At 41.1% G+C, this 22,612-nt stretch overlaps 2 protein-coding genes across 2 annotated transcripts in view; both read left to right on the plus strand.

The window, feature by feature from the left end:
- Positions 1 to 10,208: 10,208 nt before the first annotated feature.
- Positions 10,209 to 13,790, plus strand: LOC308407452 (MAM domain-containing protein 2-like; the record flags this gene model as incomplete). Its single annotated transcript, XM_080899093.1, has 5 exons — positions 10,209 to 10,212; positions 10,552 to 10,701; positions 10,828 to 11,093; positions 13,397 to 13,481; positions 13,630 to 13,790. 5 exons carry the CDS (start codon positions 10,209 to 10,211, stop codon positions 13,788 to 13,790), a joined length of 666 nt encoding a protein of 221 aa, XP_080755219.1.
- Positions 13,791 to 14,178: 388 nt separating this feature from the next.
- Positions 14,179 to 22,612, plus strand: part of zanl (zonadhesin, like) — a gene marked incomplete at its 5' end in the record, with an annotated part of 102,097 nt that continues 93,663 nt past the window's right edge. The window contains 8 exons of the mRNA XM_080899106.1: positions 14,179 to 14,209; positions 14,309 to 14,406; positions 14,497 to 14,575; positions 14,690 to 14,971; positions 15,078 to 15,271; positions 16,140 to 16,281; positions 19,924 to 20,168; positions 22,185 to 22,333. Coding sequence (XP_080755232.1) covers positions 14,179 to 14,209; positions 14,309 to 14,406; positions 14,497 to 14,575; positions 14,690 to 14,971; positions 15,078 to 15,271; positions 16,140 to 16,281; positions 19,924 to 20,168; positions 22,185 to 22,333 — 1,220 coding nt within the window. The remainder of the gene's footprint in view (positions 14,210 to 14,308; positions 14,407 to 14,496; positions 14,576 to 14,689; positions 14,972 to 15,077; positions 15,272 to 16,139; positions 16,282 to 19,923; positions 20,169 to 22,184; positions 22,334 to 22,612) is intronic.

Raw genomic sequence — 22,612 nt, forward strand, 5'->3', positions numbered from 1 at the left:
GGAAATGACAAGAGTTTGTTTTTACTTTCTAATGTCCAAGTTTGTTTTGTTTTCCAACTACAGGTTAAAAAACAAAAAAAAAACTGGAGAGTCGGGGCAATGAGCAGGACAATACAGGACTGTTAATTAAGACACTTTATTAACAAACATTAGCTTACAAGGCTCGCTGTCACGATGCTGTCCTAGTTAAAGAGCAGCTCAGTAAAATATTTAAACAACCATTTTGACCAGCCACTTGGGGAGGGAACCTACACGGGGGAGTGCCCAAGGGTGCCACCAATTACTCACCCGTGCAGTCTCTCTGCAACTTAAACTCCTATTAAAAGCATGATTAAAGTACAACAGTTAACACTAAAACACCATAAAACACAAAGAACCAGTCTATGCCAGTCAACACAACCACAACAAAGCAACAACAAGGCTACAACAAGACAGCAGCAGTGCGTAGGCCTGTAACAAGAGAAAGAAAGCAGTGATCCAGGGCCCACCCTGCTATAAGCCAAATTCCAGACAATCTACAACAGTGGTCCCCAACCCCCCAGGCATCGGACCGGTACCGGTCCGTGAGTCGTTTGGTACCGGGCCGCGAGAGTTGAGGCTCAGGTGTGAAATGTATAGTTTTCAGGGTTTTTATCGGTTTTCAGCATTATTTTGTTATCGTTTTTATCGTTTACTCGGTTTTCCTTGGTCTTTTCACTGTGTTATGAATAAATTTTCTGTTTTTCGGTACCGGTACTAGTTTTATTTTGTTGTATTTATCCGCGACACCTTAAAGGCCGGTCCGTGCAAACCAGCTTCTGGTTAACAGCTAAGGGAAGGGTGACTGTTCATGCTGCAATCAGACACCATGTGTGAACCTAACACCTCCTATCAAGTCTAACCCACTCATACCTGTTATTAATCTCTGTCTCTCTTCCACAGCATGTCTTTGTCCTGTCTTCCTTCTCTCACCCCAACCGGTGGCAGCAGATGGCCCGCCCCTCCCTGAGCCTGGTTCTGTTGGAGGTTTCTTCCTGTTAAAAGGGAGTTTTTCCTTCCCACTGTCACCAGTGTGCTTGCTCATAGGGGGTCACATGATTGTTGGGTTTTTCTCTGTATGTATTATTGTAGGGTCTACCAAATTGCCTTGAGGTGACTGTTGTTGGGATTTGGTGCTGTATAAATAAAACTGAATTGAAAAAATGACTTCTCGTAGCCTCTCATAGTGTGAGATGCTTAGGTCAAAGATATATCCAAACAGAGATATAGCCTGACTGCTCTTGAATACTGGAATATTGTGGAGTACTGTACATGTGTACCAGCAGATAAAAAGTTTCCTCTACCTGTAGTGACTAAATCCATTATTTTGACACTGTGGTTTCTAATTGTTTGGTAGTAGTTTTAACGTTCACTCAATCAAAGTTCACCATGCCGATCTTTGTTTCCATTCATATTCATGAGTCATTTATTTCATTTGCATTGTCTGGTTTTCTTGCCATTTCCATTTATAAAACGCAACAGGTAACTTGATTAAGCACAGGAGAAAACCATTTCTCATCAGCAACACCTGAACAGAATTACCCATGACCTTAAATAACCCTGTACCCGCTTCTGCCATAACCAGTACATAAAATGAAAAACAACCCTCTAGTGGTGATAAAGATAGGGAAACACTACCTCTGTGTGAACCTCTTTGCTCCACTGTTTGACAGTCAAAAGAGGCACGATCCCAAAGGTGTCAGACTGCTTACCCATAAAATGTTTTAGAGTCCATCACTCATGGGTTAAACAGAAAGAAAAACCTAAAAATGGCTAACCATGCACTGTTACAAAGGTTGTTATATGTCAGTATAATCATAAAAAGCAGTTTGTAGAAATTCCCATAATGGTAATATATGTCCATATTTTTTTCTAGACATTTACCGTATTTTGTTCCTCAGGAGCCCTGGAAGCTGAAGGCTCTGCCTTCCATTCAACTTTTCCAACTTTGTTTTATTGATTTCAACCATGACATACAAAGTCAGCAACAGCAAAGTCGATTTTGATTTCAGAACAATTGTATGTCCATTACACCCTCCCAAATTCTCCCCCTTCCAGGTCCACCCTAGACAAGACACCGCAGAGATCCAGTCTCTGCACATAAAAAATACCTCAAGACCCATACACATAACAAGCATAACAAAAAAAGAAAAAACCCACCAACAACAAAACGAAAGGAAAAAACCCCCAAAAGAGAACAAAACAAAAGCTTTATAACGTAGCCTCACTCAGTTCACTTCAGTCTCAGGAAGTACAGTAATGGTGACAACCAGTAAAAGAAATGATTTCCAGGTTTTGTTAAATTTCCTAATAGAACTTCCATTCAACTTTTAAATACCCTTTGAGCCACAAGTGAACCAGCAGTCTTTGTCAAAGGGTGTGACACTGGCGACATGTTTTACCATCAAGCACAAAATTGCTGTACTCAAAGAGACCTTGTCTAATCTTGTCCTTGTCTAATCAACGCGATAACACTGATATGGCCGTTGTTAGCAAAAGTTAAAGTGCCACCTAGTGGCAACTGGAAATGTCACGTTTGAATTTTTAATGCACTGCTCCTCACATGTTGATCCCATCCACCTGAAATCTAGTGTGGGTACATATCAGACGCTTCATTGTGAAAATTGTGAGATTTCACTGAAAGGCATGCCGAGTTACCAGGGAGCAGGAAGTAGCTTTAGAGGGGCTTGGAAAGCTCAAAAACTCATGAATCTTAGCATACTCCTCTAATGTGCAGCTTTCCACTTCTGTAGCTGTTATTAGAGCACGAATCTTAACAGTGATTTTTGCACATCAGGTCATCTTGCATATTAAGCTCATGGCTCCTTTGCATTTTGTTTTCTTTCTGTCAACCCTTAACCTATCCGGCATTTGTGTGTGGCAGCAAAGAGAAATGCTTTTTCTTCTTGTACATATGACAATAAACGCTTTGAATATTGAATCTACAGACCTTGATTATGCTAAACTGAGAAGCTTTTGGGGTTTCGTGAAACGGCGTGGTCATGACAGCATGCCGAGTTTCGATCATTCACCATGAAGCATGAAATGCTGTAGCTCATTGACTAGCCTCTATCAAGCTTGACAGGCATGGTGACAGTCCCACCCCGAACAGATTGATATGCTATTTGTCAGCAGTAGTTAGAGTGCCACCTAGTGGGAAAAGAAAATATGCAAATAGGTATAATTATCAATCTTAATGAAAATTTACTTTGCAGTTCCACACACGATATGCATCAGTGTGACATTTTGGTCAATTGTTATCCTCCATTGCCACCTAGTGGGCTTAGAAGGTGCTCAGCAGGGCTCGACCGCATCGGGGTGCAGCTCTCGCATGGCTGCCTGCAGTGCCCCACTTGATTACTTGCTGTTTCTCCCCGATGCTACTAAATAACAATATATTAAGTTTATATTAACTTGTAATACATTTCATTATGATATTGTGACTAATATAGACAACTTTTAAATAAATATTTTCTTTTCATATCAGGCGTGTATAGCCCTTCCATCCATTTTCTTCCATGTATCCTAACTAATGGTTGAAAACTCATTTAAAGCCGATCTTCAGCGAATTCAAGTTCTAGTTAGCTCTCTCCAGAAGTCGGTGACCAGGTTAGCGCCCCATCTCCGTACATCCCTGGCTCAGTTTGAATACGTCTTTATCATAAGTCCTCCTCATGTTTACTAGAGTTCCTCTTGACTCAGCGCTATGTTAAGGATTGACACATGTTTGGGTCCGGCCGGTCTTCACAAAGTTTCGTTTTAAAATTTTCCGGGTAAGTCTACATCTTTAACACAAAAATAGCACGGCTGCGGAGTAGGTGGCGCCGTGGCTTAGTTGGTTAAAGCGCCTGTCTAGTAAACAGGAGATCCTGGGTTCGAATCCCAGCGGTGCCTTTTTATGGAAACACATAATTTACTGCCAATTGTTAGAATAATTGTGAAGTACTTTTAATATCCGTATAACATAGACTATCGGACTGACATTTAATCAATGACTCAAATGGGCTCATAGTCTTTTTTCGTTTTAGATAGCGTAATATTTTTATTTCATAGATAACCATCTTTAGATTCCAAGAATAGAGTCAGTAAATTTACATTTTTCTATGAATAAAAGTAGTGAAAGGAAAGCACACGCTGCGAGCAGGGTTCGAACCTGCGCGGGAAGATCCCATTGGATTTCAAGTCCAACGCCTTAACCACTCGGCCATCGCAGCTAAGCCACTACATGGTGGGTATTGTTTTGATAAGTGAGTAAGTCGTATAAGTCGAATAAGTGGGAAAAAAGTGGGCATGTGTTTTGTTTTTCCTTTTCCAGAATTCTGAGAAAAATGTCAGAAGACTTTAGTATCACACATTAATCTCAGAATTCTGACTTTAATCTCAGAATTCTGGAAAAGAAAAAAAAAAGATGTGCCCACCCTCACTAGTTATGTTTCTGATTGAGGCAGTATCACTTATAATGGAGATGTCAGGAATAGACACGGTTGTGGCACTGATTCACTCTTTAGCACTATGGTCACCCCGGTGTGTTGGCCAGAACACCACTTAAGGCCAAGTTGTCCCAGAGTATAGAAGAAGGAGCTTGAGGTTTGGTTTGAGGCACTTTATTCTCAAAGCTCAGTTCCTGTGGCTGTAATCACACGGGTGTGTGTGTGATTTTTTATCATTCACGCACACATCACATCCCACAGGAATCAGTGCATCCCCACCGGACTAACACCGCTCGTCCGACACTAAAACTGCCCACCTTACTAACTGGATGATGTCACCAGACGGTGGGCTGGCTCAAACTGACAGAAGAAGAAGGATTTTCTCCTTCCAAATTGAGTTAAAACTGAGGTTATTGTACTCTGCCGTAGATGTGCCTTAAAAATGTGAAAGCTTAACTTTATCTTATCTTATATCTCAGAAATGTGGTGTGAAACCAGATACTTGTCTTCCAGTAACATTGAGAGGAATCGAGGAGTTGTTATTGACTAGAATATGTCCTTCAAACCACAGATTAAAAAAAAATTCTGTGTAGTGTTTTGAAAAAAGTTTTTTAAAACTGCAATTTGAGTGTAAAGCAGGACTTGTGCTTGTAGTTTAGCAGGATTGGTTCTGGGGATTGGTGGATCAGTTACATGTTGTAGTCATTGTGTCTGAAGTACAAGTAATTGTGTGTAAACAATTGGGGGAAACTGTAACAGGCTGTACTAAAAACTCCCTGAAAAGCCTTCAGTTAATCCAAAATGCTGCAGCAAGAGTCCTGACAGGGACTAGAAAGAGAGAGCAGATTTCTCCTGTATTGGCTTCCCTTTGTTGGCTTCCTGTTAAATCCAGAACCAAATTTAAAATCGTTCTTCTCACACACGAGGTCTTGAATAGCCCCATCTTATCTTAAAGGCCTCATATAGAGCACTTTGTACTCCATCCACATGTCAAAGGAAAAGTGTTTCATTGTTGCTACCCTACTGTATGTGTTGTTAATTTCATTTACACATAAGCAGCTGAAACTGATTAACAACCCTGTCTGCTACTTCACTGACCAGACCAAGAACCCAGAACTTGAACTGACTTGATGCCATACTGTCATTACAAAGTGTTGCTTTAATCTTTTGAGCAGTATAGTATCTAAAACTTGTCACTTGTTTAAGACCGACAGGCAATTATTCATTGTCACATCTACACTTACAGCTTATTTAGAATAACCACCTAACCAAAGAAGCATATAGATCACGCTCCACAGAAAGGGCACAGCTACTTTAGAACAGAATATTTCTGCATTCAGGCGACTCACTACCACAGCACCCAGATCTCATGTGAAACACTTGGTTCTTACTTGGTGTAAAAAAATTTAACTTCTGGTTGCAGTGTGTGATTTTAAACCACACCCCTGAGAAACACACTATGGTCACAATGGCAACCAACACAAAGGTCCTTACTTTGAAGGACTTCACTCACGTCTCAGTATCTTTATTGGACTAGAACTTTCATGCACACCCATAGCTGATTCATGTTGATGATTTTATATTTTAATGATTCAAGCTAAGCCACCATCCACAGATCATCTGTGTTTAAAGGTTATTTTTCTATATGATGCGTTCACAAGTAAACATAGAAGCTTGTCCGTTGATTTTAAAAAGATCTCATTTGAAAACGACGTACAGAGCTATTATTAAATTAGGTTTATATGCTGTCCAGTACAATCGATGCAATGCTTTACTTGTAAGATTCACTGCAAGGTAGAAAACTTATGTAACACTTTTTAGGGCATAGTGTGATAGCTCTGCATTCATCAAACCAGCAGGAAACTCAAGTCAGAGCTGAATCAGTTTAAAACAAGGATGTTACCTCAATTTTAACATTTTATACCTAATTCGGAATTATTATTATAATGTTGCTGCTGAGCATGTTTGCTATTTGCCTCATTTAATTTATCTTATTTCATAATTTATTCAAGAAATATCAGGAAAATGTTTTGTCTATGTGGGTCATAAAAGCCCAAACCCATTTTCACTGTCAGGAAAACGATGGGAGAGTCCCTGTTGAAACTTTAACAGGAACTTTCTTCCGTGTGTAAAAGGACAGTGACACCTGTATCACCTTGGGTTCTTATGGGTTTAGAACTAAGGAAACAAGGAAGTAGTCCAGGGACCAAGATATAAGAAAAGATAAAGATAATGTTCTGGACATTAACATAGTGCAGTAATATGAGAGAGAATCAGCTGCATCTACGATGACATTCAAGCTCCTGTATCATTTTGTGCATCGTCCTGTATCTTTATTGTTTAATCTCTTCTGTCCAATTCTTGTCATTGACATGAAATATGAGAGCTAGTATTCTGAATTGTTGAGATAAAGTCATTGCTAAGTTGATTGTTTCTGGGTGTGGCCATCATATTTTATTTTATACGTGTTTTATTACAAATTTCTCTTTGGTTTTTCCCTACTCTCAGATCTCTGATATGATACCACACAAATTCTCAAAAAAGATGATTAGATGATTCTTCATATCAGAAATGTCATTTAGGTTGTCATCTAATGTTGTGTCCACTCTTAATAATTTTAAGTGGAGCATGGGATTCAATTTTCCATAACTAAAACCAGCAGAACTTCGAGACTTATTTATGCAATCATGCCAAAGGACTGTTTTTCTAGAGCTTTTAAAGTGAAGGGCCACCACCGCTACCTATAAACCTTTGCAAAAACTTAATGAGCTTAATTGTGAAAGCAGAAAGAGTGTCTGTCTTCAAATCTGAACTGAGATGAGATGATGATGAGATGAGAGCCTTTATTTGTCAGTTGCAGGTCTTTTACCCACAACCGAGATGACAGACCTTGCCGACCATACATACAATACACAAACATCACATTGGGGAGACGGGTCAGGCTAGGTAGCGAGGAAAAAAACATTGAAATGTGTAACACTGAAGGATAATAGAGGAATGCACAGGTATCAACACACCATAGCACAATAAACACAGACAGCAACATGGGAAAGAGTTCCAGTGTGTACATCTGATCTGGGGCCGCTGCAATCTTCGACTGCGCCTCCAACTGACCCGATGTCCACATCAGAGGGGAGGTAAGCGTTGGAGGTGGCGTTGGATCCGGGGTAGGGAGGGTGATGCGTCAGTGAGGGCTTATCAGTATCAGTATATCTATGTGTGTGCGTGTCCATAGTTCAGCTGAGACAGTGTCCTTCGCCCTGCCAGGCTAAGTAAACAGTCTTCCAGCCAACCCAGGTGGCCTTGCATGGAATGGGAAGGAACAGACTCAACACAGTCGTTATCAGGGTGTTGATGTTCAGCTCCGGTCTTGCAGCTGGCGCCGAGAGGGTATCCGCATAAGTGATGGTATTTTTTACTTTAGTGCGAACAGCTCATATGAATTTCAAAGCAGTTCTACAGTCCAACACTGGTCTCTCAATCTCCCGTTGGAGAGCCGCGAGCTTCGCCATACTTGCGTTCTGTGATGTTGTCATTTCTTGTGCTCAAGGAGCCGATTTCTGAGAACTCACGGCAGTGTGCCTCCCCGAGATGTCATCCAATTTTGCGCCCAGAGATGTTATTCCGAGCGAGCCCTTCCGAGATGTATCCAGTCTGCAGTCAGAGATCTTATTCTGAGTATTCACAGCAGCCGTAGCCTCTCCAAGATCTTATCCGTGCTGCGCTCAATGAGCCCATTTTGAGAAACTCACGCCTCTCCCATCGTTTCAATCCCAGCGGGCAGCCTTGTGGGGGTTTGAACAGCCGGTTCCGCTTCCTTAATTCTTCGATAAGTCAGGGCCAAGCCAGCTCCGATCAGCCAGAACCCTGTTACCATGGTTCCGAATAGGTAGCACTCAGGCTCACCCCAGCCCAAACTTCTCGTTGAGAAAGGGGTGTCAATTGCAATCCATAATTCCTCTTTTAGGTTTTAGAGAACAGACTGTGAGAGAATGTAAGCAGGGAAGATAAGGGAGAGGAGAAAAAGTGTGTCCGCCAAAGAAGAAAAGCTGGGAGCTTGTTTCACAGAAGGCGTCTGAAAACTGAAGGTTTTGCTTCCTTATCTACTTTTAAATACCTGAGGAGCAACAAGTAATTCTGAAATCTGAGAGAGAAGTGCTCTTTTGGTTCTTTAAGAGTTCTTTAAGATATGATGATAATACATGCATGAACTAGTTTTTCAGTGTCACTCTGAGACAGGGTCGTTCTAGTTTTTCTGGTGTGAAACATTTCTAAGATACCTGAATGTAGAAGTAGTGTGTACTGTTCATGCTGATGCACAGATATAAAATGTAGGTATATCAGATAAAGAAAAGGAATAGGAAATGCTGATGTGAGGTTTCGTATTTGCTGCAGTATGAGCTGTCCTCACAACATGATTCCTTGAAGCTTACTGGTTGAGAGTCCATGCAGTAGTCGGTCCACATCGTGTTAACGGTCCATCCGTAAGTTGGTGGTAAAGAAGAACAAATATGTGAACGCAAGTGGCCTTCCTAGAATCACTGTCAATATACATTACAAGCTAAAAAGGTGTGTCCCTCTGATCAAAGTTTCATGTTTATTACACAATAAGCTTGATAATTTCTTAAGTTCTTTTTTATAATATGATGTTTGAGGAACATCCCCACCCTGCTCGTGAACTCCTGAGGTCAAAAGGCACACATGCACACACGTATCCAGTCACGCCTAACGGGACCACACCCTCTCCCTATCATTCACAGTTACTCATTTACTCATTTTGATACACAATATACAGCAGTTCAGCATCCACACCACCTACTCAATTTATCCATCCTGGTTTCCACCCAGCATGCCCCTGACTCATCCCCAGCCTATAAAAAGTCCTGTACTCTGTGTCTCTGTCTTCTTGCACTGGTATCTCAAAGTTAGCCATGGAAATATTAAAGTTTTTAATTTTCTTATTGTGGATGTGTGATTCCAGAGCAGGACAGTTACAGTACAGGTGAGTTCTTAATGCATAACAACTATATAATCAGTTAAGTTGCTAATTATTCATATAGCTGGATCCTTCTAATAAGTTATGACTTTATCGAGCAGGAACGCGTCGTTTCTTTTCTGGTTGTTCTCAATAGCTGCCTTCTTTAATAATTGCTTTAAGTGATCAGTAAGCCTAGAAAAGCACTATGCCACTATGACTCTTATGTATAAAAATGTAAGGCTTAAATCACAAATATATGTCATTATTAGACCTTTTTTTTTGTTAAGAATTGGGAATTTATTTAGTTATTTATTTCTACCTTTAACTTGACTTTCAGTTTCTTTGGATAACTAGGCCTTCTTTGGAATATGGAATGAGTAAAGTGCTTCTTAAATGGACAAAACGACGAGTTTCCTACTTCACAAATGACTGTCACGGCCCATCCATGTTCATGTGCTCATGTGTTTTTTGTAATTTGGCGAATTGTATCGCAGTAGTTGCACTTAATTAATTAACTCTAATGATGTAAGCCACCACATGAATAACAGAGACACAGAGAATTCTGTTTGAAGCACATTTACTTTATGCACTTTGGCCTGTCTTCCACCATCAATGTGTTCCTTGGAGAGTCTTTTTTCTTCTTTTCAATGTCCTGCGCAGTTTTAACCAGACTCTAACCTGCATCTTTCTCTTGTTTGCAGTGCGCAGAATGAGCAGACAGAAGATGGTATGTTGGTTTTTTTTATCATCTACGACATGTTCAAGACATATAAAGTGCACTTATGGGTAACATACTATCACAGAGATGTGACATTACTGCAACGCTGTATCCAACACAGTCCCTGTGTTGGATTTGAACCTTAACTCTTTACAGCTCCTTATCTTAAGTAATGATAATAATGTCCGGCCTAAACGTACAGAAAAATAAACAGTTGTCTCTCATTGTAGAATCAGTTTAATGTCTGTTACTGGGATGTTAACTGTCAGTAACGATTAGGCATAGCTTGAAACCTGACACTAATAAACAGATGCTTGTTTGCATTTAAACACTTGAACTACTCTATCATAGAGAATTCTTCATGAACATGTTTGGCCTTGTGTTCCGTCTGTAATGTGTTTCTACAGCCGTAGTGGTGACTTCATGCGACTTTAACCAAGACAGTGGCCCATTCTGCGATTTCATCCAGGATAGCACAGACAGCAGTGACTGGACCCGGCACAGAGGTCCAACTCCCACAACTGACACTGGTCCCAGTGGAGACTACCCTGATGGAGGTTTGCATGCTTTATTAAAAACACGTTTATTCCGTACTATTGTCGTGATTGTACTGAATGGGATTAATTAAGAGTTCGAGGGTGTAAACAAATAAACATGTTTCGTCTGTGTCCTTCTTTCTGCAGAGGGATACTACATCTATCACGAGGGGGACAATGTGTCTAATGGACAGAACGCTCGCTTGCTGAGCCCCCCCATCACCTCATCAGCCTCTGAGATCTGTGTTCAGTTCAACTACTACATGTACGGGATTGACAATGCCAATAATTTGAGAATTCTGGCAAAATTACCCAGTAGTGAGGCAGAGGTGTGGAAGAGGACTGGAATCCAGAGTCCAAACTGGTTGACCGGCTCTGTTACCGTATCGAAAGCGAGCAGCCAGAGCATTACCGTGAGTGTTACCAGATCACTTTAACAACTTTAAACAGCATCAACAGTAGCAACAGGAGCTTGGGACTTTAGCTATGAAGTGAAGTCATTCAGACACTAAACTCTCATCAGACATTAGTAAGTGACATTAATAAGGTGAAGGAAGCTGCTTTAAACAGCTTTGCAAATATAGAAATCCTTCTGTATTATTATCCTCTAATTTTATTAAGGAACTAATTTAAAGTTTCATTTTGTCGCTGATAATTGAGAACAATTTTTCTACATGCCAAATGAATACACGCAATAAGCAATATTTAGCATTACAAAACAGATAGTCGAAGGTAATAATAGTCAACACACGTAAAGATTATTTTACAGCTGCTTTTATGTCTTTGTAATTGCAACAACAGCTGTAAAACAACCATTCAAAATGCTGAACGAGACAAGAACAGACAGATATGTGCTGAGGCCCATGATAACGCTCTGCTCTTTAAAACATGTTCATAAAGTTTCGGACTGTCACACCCTCAACAGTATTCTGAAGGAGTTGCTTAACGTCTAGTGTATCATATTTGATACATACAGTTTTTGGCACTTCCACATCATCAGTGTGAATTTTCCCCCTGAAAAACCTAAATAAATTGCACAATACCTTTTTTAGCAATTAAAAAAAACAGATAAGCAAATACAAATTAAATTTCATATACAGAAATTGAAATGTGATTTATTTTTTAAAAACTTAAACAAAAGGAGGTTAAATAAACACTATTTTCAAAGAATTACAATTTTCTGGCAATGATTTCATGATTCAGGCTTTAAAGGGTTAAAGTAACAGCTGTGCTGTTTCTTACATTTTTTGCACAGTGCTTATCATGTAACAGCTTACCCAGTGCTGTTCAGAACCACACTGTCTGTTATACGCTTCACTTTTGGTGAAGTGAAAGCTCAGGAGGAGGAATTTGAAACGAGTCAGGAAACTCAATAATTAAAGATTGTTTGCAGGTTATTATGTAAAATCAATATATAACACACACAGTGTGTTCTAGCAGACACTTCTGGTCATGTATGTGTGTCGGTTACATCGCAGTATTTAACAACATGAAATCAAAGTACTTACATGCAGGACTAAGGTCGTAGCTTTATGGTCTGAACTATGATACCTTTGTGTCTCATTAGTCTGATACTTCTTCACCTTTTCTAAGAATCCTTTGGTGCCTCTTCTGTCTGTCACACTTCTCATCTCTCACCTCTTTCTTCTCTTGTTCATAAGAGGCCAAATCCTTAAAAACGTTTTGTTTTCATGACTAAATGAAAAAGCTTCAAATATTTAAGAGTCCAGCCACTACCACATGTCAAAGACATGTCCTGTAACCAGTTTTTACTGTCTCAGTTTCTTTATTTTTGAAACACATCCTTATGAGTACATTAAAGTGTAACGGCAGAATGCTGCTGGAATGACACACAGCGGCGGCTTCCTCTGTGTGTCTATTTCTGGAGGAGTGGAATGATTCTTATCATCTTTCACATTTTATTGTTTGGCCAACTCGTCCACTTTGTCACGTGTAGACATGATTTTCTGCTTCCTAAAAGTTAGCTGTAAAAATATTTTCAGGGCCCAAACATCAATGTGCTGAAAAACTGATGAAGCACACAAAGTTATTCATCACTGACACTTGTACTGTTTATGTTGAGGTTGAGCTGACATGAAAACTTTTTGTTCACTTGCCCGCCAGACTTTTATTGGGCAACTAATCTCACTTGCAAATGTTTCCTTCCATCTCTAAAAGCATCAGAGCAATTGTCATTTTGATCAGAAAATGATGTTTAGATAAACTGACTATAGCTTTAAAAATTACTGTTAAAATATGATTGTTATTTATTATAAATTAATTAAAATTACTAGCAAATGGTGCAGATGGCCCCGCCCCTCCCTGAGCCTGGTTCTGCCGGAGGTTAAAAGGGAGTTTTTCCTTCCCACTGTCACCAAAAGTGCTTGCTCATAGGGGTCATATGATTGTTGGGTTTTTCTCTGAATGTATTATTGTAGCCTTACAATATAAAAGCGCCTTGAGGCGACTGTTGTTGTGATTTGGCGCTGTATAAATAAACTGAATTGAATTGAATTGGATTACTTGGGTATCTGGAATAAAAGAAAATAAACCCTTAAGTCTTTTACACCCCCCCAGTTTGTTTCTGCTCCTACCGCTTAGATGGAAATCAAGGCTTTATTGAAGAAAAACTCTTTCTTTAAGTTACTGTGTATATTATGTATATAAATCTCTAGCTTTTTTTGTGTAGGGTGATATTTTCTTTGCATGTCTACAGATCGTCTTTGAGGCTCAGAGAGGCTTATCTTCTTCTTGTGATTCAGCTTTGGACAACATCGTCATCACTGAAGGAGCATGTCCCTGTGAGTTCACACACATGCACATAAAGACACACACACACACACACACACACACACACACACACACACACACACACACACACACACACACACACACACACACACACACACAATCACATTTTGAGCTGATATATAAATGTTTTGTTCACAGCTTGTATTTTTGGCTGTGATTTTGACACTTCCGGTGACCTCTGTGGATGGACAACTCAAACTGAGGATCCCAATATGTTTGGCTTCAGTCAGTGGACAGGAGGAACTGAAACTGAAGGCACTGGACCTGATGATGACTTTTCAAAACCTGGTCGTAAGTGATTTTTCTTTGTGAGGTCTAAATGGAAGTGAATGTTTTACCAAGACTGGCTCTATTTTCCTCTTGCAATATTTGCAAAACATAGAACGCTGCTTTCTGGCCTGATTAAGCACTAACTGACACTATTGTGGTACTGACAATAAATCAGAAATATAATAACAATTCTAATAATAATTTACAATTATTACTACTAGTAGTAGTAATATTATTTGCATTGTTATTATTATGCTTTTAACCCTTACACATGTAGTTGGATCCTATCTGTTGTTGGATTCTCCCGAGGCTATACCTGGAGTCAGTGCTCAGATCACAAGTCCTTTAACAACTCCCTCCTCCTCTGCATGTCTCGAGCTTACCTTCCATTACTACCTGTATGGCACTAGTACTACTATGCAGATCAGTGTCCACACGATCACTACAGGTAAAAGAAAAAAAGGGTGCACTATCATAATAGAAGAATGTTTGACCAAAAGCTAGAAAAGAGGAAAATCTTTTTTTGAATTGTTTTTCTCTTTACCAGATGAAACCCTCGGACCTGCTCTCTTCACTGTAACAGGGAACCAGGGACAAGGCTGGAAGCCGGCAAACGTCCGCTTTCTGGGAAATAATGCTATTAAGGTAAATAGTAGAACACCACAAGTCTCTTTATGTGTGTATTCCTGTGTGTGCACAGGCTTCACATCATATGCACATTTATATGCATTTCAGTTTGCAATTGTGGGTACCTATGGAGAAACGCCTCAGACAGATATTGCTATCGATGCTGTTTGTATCATGACCTGCACAGGTGAGAAATCAACCCAAGACGTTTAATTTGCCTTCTTGCACATTCAGAACCTTCAGAAATATGGATCAGTTGTGTCGGTGTTTACATGAGAAACTATATCTGTTTCATTTATAGGTCAGCCTGTTACACCCAAACCACCAACTGCTGCTCCAACTACACCTAAAACAACAACACCCAAACCACCAACTCCTGAACAAACTACACCTAAAACAACAACACCCAAACCACCAACTCCTGAACAAACTACACCTAAAACAACAACACCCAAACCACCAACTCCTGAACAAACTACACCTAAAACAACAACACCCAAACCACCAACTCCTGAACAAACTACACCTAAAACAACAACACCCAAACCACCAACTCCTGAACAAACTACATCTAAACCACCAAGTAAGACTTGTTTTATCAGATATTTCCATTAATACTTCATTCCAGAAGTCCAGAAGTTCTTTCATTCATGCTCCTTTTTATTTTCCATCTTATTCTTTCTATCCAGACCCCTGTCCTCCTAACGCAGAGTATATAGAGTGCGGTCCAGCTTGTATACCCACCTGTATGGAACCCTCCACCAATTGCTCCGGCTCCTGTATCAGTGGCTGCTTCTGCAAACCAGGCTTTGTTTTTAAGGGACGGCGTTGCATACCACTGGAGAGTTGTGGCTGTTTAGACGATGAGAATAACTATTATGAGGTCAGATGTCCTATTTACATATACTACATAAATTCCCGGTCAGTAAACACAGATATACAGTCAACCTCTGCCTATTCAGTATTTGTTGATTTTTCTGTGGAATGTAACTCTAAATTATTGGCAGAAAATTTGCCTATTTGTGGATTTTTTGATAAAGCATATCTAAAATATTCATTAGTTATTTTCATCACGGTGATTTCATGTTTGAACTATTAAAACAGGCAGTTATAAGCGTTTTTAGAGGGCGTTCTTAAGTATTCCCAGAGTGATTGTGGTCCCTAACCACAATCGGGGGTCGACTGTAGTAACAAAATAGCAAGCATAAGTTGTATTTCAGGTCCCTCTTCTGTGAAACCAGCCCTCAGTTTAGATTTGCAAAACAGACGCGCTCTCTGCTTTTAGGATTATGCTTACAATTTTTTGATAAAGCTCATACTTAGGGTAGAAGCAGGTGACCCTAAAATAGTTAGTTATACTGCAATAGGTCAAGGCTACTAAGGCGTTCGTATGATAGACTGAATGTCTCTTCTTTGCTTAACTCTTTTCACTTTTTGTGTTTATTTATAAAACACTTTTCATCTCATCATTACTTATCTGGCTGTGTTCCATAGTGTGTCTTTTTTCTTATTTGCCTTTATTTCTCTTTTTCTCAACTCCAACCAGTCACAGCGGATGGCTACTCCTCACTGTGCCTGGTTTGGCAGGGATTTCTTCCTGTCAAAAGGGAGTTTTTCCTTCTGACTGTTGTGAGAAATAAAATAAATATAGAGGCGACTACTGTTGTTAAATAACTAAAAATGGAATGAATTGAATAATATGTAATTATACACCACGCTTTCTTAGTTTTGATTGTGTTAATTCTTTTCAGCCTGGTGAGATCGTATTTGGAGATGGCTGCTCAAAGCTGTGTCGCTGTGCAGGGAACTACACTTTGGAATGTGTTGATAACTCCTGTGACCCCACTGAAGAGTGTCGGGAAGTTAATGGTGTAGCAGGCTGTTATCCTAAAGGTAATAATGTTTGGCAACAAAAAATTTGTCTTGAAACTACAACATGCATCTTAAAATGTGTAATTTTAATAGATGAATATGCAATGGATGGTCTAGTCACATCTAAAGAGAAAAATATTTTAAAGTAGTCACGTCCACAACTACCACTCCACTGTTCAAAGATTGTTGATATAATACTCCAGAGGTTGATTCTGTTCATCTGGACGTAGCGTTTTTGTGGGAGAAATGTTTTGTCACTCATCCAAGTGACTTCTTCAGTCTCAGCTGACTGCAGGTTTCTCCAATCTCATAAACAGTACATTTGCATAATGACTGAAACCAGCCCGCAGAAGGAACAATGGGCTGGAGCCTGGAAAGAAAAAGCATCTGGACTTCTTTAAGTTGCTTGAAGACATTTCACCTCTCATCTGAGAAGCTTCTTCAGTTATAGCGTCAAATGGTGGAGAGTCCCAGATTTAAACCCTGTGGGAGTAACCCCACCGAGAGGGCCAAAGGACCCCTAATGATCCTCTAAATAATCGCATGTCAGATGGCCCAGGATGTGAGTGGGCGTTGAGGCGTCTGGGAAGGAAAAACAAAACTGGATTATAGATGGCAGACAGTTGGTGTCGTAAACCACCGCTTCTGTTCAAAGATGGTCGCTCACAGTGGACAAATGGCTTATTTTATTCCTCTTTCAAACCATCTGTCTTCTCTGTCCAAAATGTGAACATTGGCATCCTCGAAAGAGTGACCTTTGTCCTTTAGACGCAGTTGGACAGCCGAGTCTTGTCCTGTGGAGGTGGCTTTTCTATGTTGTGCCATACGTTTGTGAAGTGGCTGTTTGGTCTCTCCAATGTAGAGGTCTGGGCATTCCTCGCTACACTGTACAGCATACACCACATTGTTAAGTTTGTGTTTAGGAGTTTTGTCTTTAGGATGAACCAGTTTTGGTCTGAGTGTGTTGCTGGGTCTGAAAGAAGCTTCTCAGATGAGAGGTGAAATGTCTGTAAGCAACTTAAAGAAGTCCAGACGCTTTTCTTTCCAAGCTCCTTAGACTACGATGACCTGGATGACTGAGAACCTTCACAGTTAGTTCCTTGATCTTAATTATGCAAATTCTCATGACCATTGATCAACAACCACTGATCAATAACCATGAGTCCCATTCACAGAGAGTTGGGGAATGGCTGCAATCACAGCATTGTAAGATGGTGACAGATGTACCCTTAGGCCCCCTCCTCGATTCAGAGATGGTCTTTCCCTTTTCACGTAAATTTTCACGTTCCTCCCTGTCCAGGATGTTACATCCTCATCATTGAAAGAGTGTCACTGGCCTGTAGGTGTAAATAGACTGCAGAGTCCTGGCCTGACGAGGTGGCTCTTCTGTGTTGTAGCCAGAGGTTGTTTGGTTTCCCTGATGTATAAATCCTGACAATCCTACTGGCACTTAACAGCGTACACTATGTTACTCTGTTTGTGTCGGGGGACCCGATCCTTGGGGTGGACCCATTTTTGGCGCAGCGTGTTTTGGGGTTTAAAAGCCACAGAGACCCGGTGTTTAGAAAAAATGCATCTCAACTGCTTCGATACTCCTGACATACTCCTGACATGTACGGGATAGCTATAGGTCACTATATAGTCAGCGGTTGTCCTTCTCTCCTGGAGCTTTCTTTAGGTGGCTTTTCTTTAGGTGGTAGTAGGAGGACGCAATGTGCAGACACTCAGAGGCGGAACGTAAACTGAAAAGGGTAACAAAACTAGGAATACAAAATACACTTACACAGATAGAAAACGCAGCTAGATAACGGTAGATCGCAACGCGGACACAGAGAAACACAGGGCTTAAATACACGGAGGGAGGAATCAGGGAATGGGTAATAGGAGGGAAACACAGCTGAGGGCCAGGACTCTCCTCTTCGGGGATGTTGCTAACTCCGGGTCAATAACAGGCACCACATCCGCAGTAAATGTGCTTGGTGCGAGGTCTTGCAGCAAGCTATCAAATACAGTGCATTTCTCAGCTTTTAAAAAAACGCTATGCATCGCCAAGTGTTTCATCAGATTCAAGGTGTTACCTCCTTTGCACAGTATCACCTCAAAGCACTTGTTGCAGGCTGCTGAGTTTGCATCTTTTGCTGTGAAGTACAGCCAGACTTTTGACCGCTTCGCCTTGGGCATCCTCGGAAACGTAAAATGATTGGCTAGAATCTAAAGTGTATCACAGCTCAGGAAAAAAAAGCACCGAAATGTGCGCTGCTTTTCGGTCTGGTTATCAGAATCAGAATCAGAATCAGAATACTTTATTGATCCCTGGGGGAAATTATTTTTTGTTACAGTGCTCCATTTTAAACCAACATTAAGACAAGACAGACAATACACTAACTAAGAATAGTACAATATATACATATATATACATACATACATACATAAGTCACTCATAAATAAATAGTTGGAAAAGAAACATGTGTAGTTGTAGCAGCAAACAGTCTGTTAAGTGGATGCGTTGTACAGGGAGATGGCCACAGGCAGGAAAGATTTCCTGTGTCGTTCAGTGGTGCTTTTTGGTAATCTCAGTCTCTCACTGAACGTGCTCCTGTGACTGACCAGCATGTCATGGAGTGGGTGGGAGGTGTTATCCAACATTGTCTTTATCTTGGACAGCATCCGCCTCTCCGACACCACCTTGAGGGAGTCCAGCTCCATCCCCACAACATTGCTGGCCTTACGGATTAGTTTATTAAGTCTGTTGGCATCTGCGACCCTCAGCCTGCTCCCCCAGCATGCAACAGCATAGAGGATCGCACTGGCCACAACAGACTCATAGAAAATCCTCAGCATTTTCTGGCAGATGTTGAAGGACCTCAGTCGCCTCAAAAAATAGAGACGACTCTGGCCCTTCCTGTAAAGTGCTGTGGTGTTTGCAGCCCAGTCCAGTTTATTGTCAATGTGTACTCCAAGGTATTTATAGTCCTCCACAATGTCAACACTGACCCCCTGAATTGAAACAGGGGTCAAGTGTTTATGTCATACCGTTTATGTCAGAACCCATCCCTAATTGGGAGTGGACCTAAGGGGGCCATGGACCCCCTAATGTTCCTCTCCATTATCACATGAGCCACGGTTAGAAAACAGGTGTGGGTCACAATCAGCACAGGTTTCGGGTGAATCCATTGTGAGACCTAGCCTCAACCTATCATGTGACTTACTGAGGTGAAATGACCCAGTATGTGAATGGGTGTTAAGGCGTCTGGGAAGGATCTCAAAACTGCATTATAGATGGCAGACAGTCGGTGTCGTAAACCTGTCCCTCTGTTGAAAGATGGTCATTCACAGTGGACAAATGGCTTATTTTATTCCTCTTTCAAACCATCTGTCTTCTCTGTCCAAAATGTGGACATTGGCATCCTCTTAGGGACACTCCCAATAGGGCTTAAAAGTCTGTGACTGTCCACCAGTTGCTCTTAGAACTGAAGAAGCTGAAGAGGTGAAATGTCTTAAAGAAAAGTCCAGACACTTTTCTTTCCAAGGTTCTTAGACTACGATGACCTGGATGGCTGAGAACCTTCACGGAAAAATCTGCCTTAAATTCTTGATTACATCAATACATTACATTCGTATCAAAATGCCAATATACCATTTATCTCTTGTTATTTTCTTTAGGTACATCCACGTGCGTTGCATCTGGCGATCCACACTACACCAGCTTTGACAAACGCAAATATGACTTCATGGGCAACTGCAGCTATCTGATGTCTAGTCCATGCAATGACACAACTGTGCCCTACTTTGAGGTCCATACTGACAATGAAAACCGGTATAACAGGCCGACCATCTCCTATGTGAATGCCGTACATGTATACGCACAGATGATAAAGATCTCCATTCTCAAAGGTGGCACTGTGCAGGTAAGAAATAAGAGAAGGAAGGAAAACAAATCACGCTATCACGTTATCAGGCACTACTGCATTACAAACAAACATCATTCTGTGGTACAAATCACTGCACATGCTCAGGAACACTTCTGAAAACCACTGCAATTGACCATGGAAAGAAACTTGCACTTACACTTACCACTTTGCACATGTTCAGGAGTTGAGTGATCACATTTGTTGATCACTCAACTGGCACTGGTTTCGCTAGCTACCAGTGCTAGCTAGCGAAACCTGGCTAGCACTGGTAGCTAGCCAGGTTTCGCTAGCTACCTGGTTTCGCTAGCCAGGTTTCGCTAGCTACCAGTGCCATCGGAATGACAATAGTTCAATAGTCTGATCTTGATCCTAACATTCAGGGACGTCGAGTTCCAAATAGGTTAGAGATAGGTCCTTCTCTCACCCCAACCAGTCGCAGCAGATGGCCGCCCCTCCCTGAGCCTGGTTCTGCCGCAGGTTTCTTCCTGTTAAAAGTCGCCTTTGTCGCCAAAGTGCTTGCTCATAGGGGGGTCATATGATTGTTGGGTTTGTTCTCTGTATGCATTATTATAGGGTCTACCTTCAAATATAAAGCACCTTGAGGTGACTGTTGTTGTGATTTGGCACTATATAAATAAAATTGAATTAAATTGAGTAGAACTGGAAACATCGGAAGACTTCGGCCGCCTTCCCTACTCTGAAGTCGCATCCTTGTCTGATGCCAGTATTAATCTTGAAGAACTCCATTGAGAAATCGTCTCTCCGGACGCAGCAGCAGGAGTTGGAGTAGAGACCACAAAAGGCATCTACAAACTTGCTGGGGGACTTCATATTGAAGTTAGATAGCCCTTAGAGTCAGCCGGTGGACGCTGTCAAAAGCCGTCTCAAAGTCGATGAAATTAATAGAAATCTTCTTTTGGTATTACGATGTTTGTTCAATGATCATGCGGAGGGTGAATATTTGGTTGACTCAGGACTGGCCACTCCGAAAGCCAGTCTGCTCTTCTCCCAGTCGTTCGCCCACTGCACATCGTAGCAAACTCAAAAGAATGAGGAAAAACACTTTCCCGGGTACCAACAGCAATGTGATGCCCTGCCAGTTGTTACAGTCGCCCAAATCACCTTCCTTCCGAAGTTTGATGATGATGACTGTAATTGAGCATTTCAGGGAGGATCTCGTCCAGGCCAGCAGCCTTTCCACTCTTGAGGAATCGGATCGCTTTCTTGACTTCGGCGTGTGTTTGACTCAACGTTGGTCTTGCTCAGCTAGGGTGAGCGGGACTCGTCCATTTTTCTCTTGGATTTGGACGCAGCAGCCACCGCGAGCCCCAGTTAGATCTCGTACAATGCGACATAAGGTTCAGGTATCGTTCGGCTGCTTCTTGGGCTTCCATGCCTTTGGTTTCGATCCACTCTCACTTGTCACACCGGCAGCTGCATTTGACCTGTCCGACAAGGTCTTAGTATGCGGCCGTGGCCCTCTTAGGCTGCTCTGCAGGAGCATGCGGGTCAAAGGCCAGCTGGTCCTGAACCAACTTCACCAAACAACTTTGAACTAGAAGGCTTTTGACAGCGTCCACCGGTTTGGGACTGGCAACGGTGGAGTTGATGTAAAGAAAACAAACATATAATAAGATCCAGAAAGGCTTCCATACCACATCACCAAAAACAACTACACCCAAACCAAGAACTCCTGGGCCAACTACACCCAGACCCAAACAAACAATTCAAGGACCGGTTGTGATTTTGTTGCGTTAACACAGCTATAAATGTGCCCATGTGCCAATTGTTATTGAAATGGGTTAGAGTGGAATCAAGTTGAAAATAATCAATTATTATGTTGTCCTTCTTTTTTTTTTATGTCATAATCTGTTGCTCAGCCATCATTGGCATGATGAGGGAACGTTTCTTTTTAGTTACGGTTAGTAATGTTGTGACATGGGTAATTCGAAAATGAAAATGTTGGCTAATAATTGACCAGATTTGATGTACTGCGCCTATTTCCCCATACAGGTTAATGGGACCAATGTCAATCTGCCACTGTCCCCGGCCCCTGGTATTTCTGTGTTCAAGTCAGGAAAACACTACACTGTCTCCATGAACTTTGGTGTGACGGTTCGCTATGATGGAAACGCCTTCATGGACATCAAAGTAATCGAAGAGTGAGTGAAGACCAAATTCATGGTTTCCTTATAAAGTGGTGTTTTAATCACAAGTTCACCAGTCCAGAAATCTACATCCATACTGATACAACTAAAACTATAACACATATTCATATACTGAACATGAATCCTTTATCTGTAAGGAGTAGTAAGGTGATGAAGGCAGAGATTAATGACACAGCTAGGATATTTTATTTAAACAATTTAGCAGGGGCAACACAAACAGCTCCCTCAAAATTTCAAGATAAAATCACACAAAACTTCTAATTTCCTGACTAG

This window comes from Rhamphochromis sp. 'chilingali' (genome assembly GCF_963969265.1).
Source record: "Rhamphochromis sp. 'chilingali' genome assembly, chromosome: 1".
NCBI lineage: Eukaryota > Metazoa > Chordata > Actinopteri > Cichliformes > Cichlidae > Rhamphochromis > Rhamphochromis sp. 'chilingali'.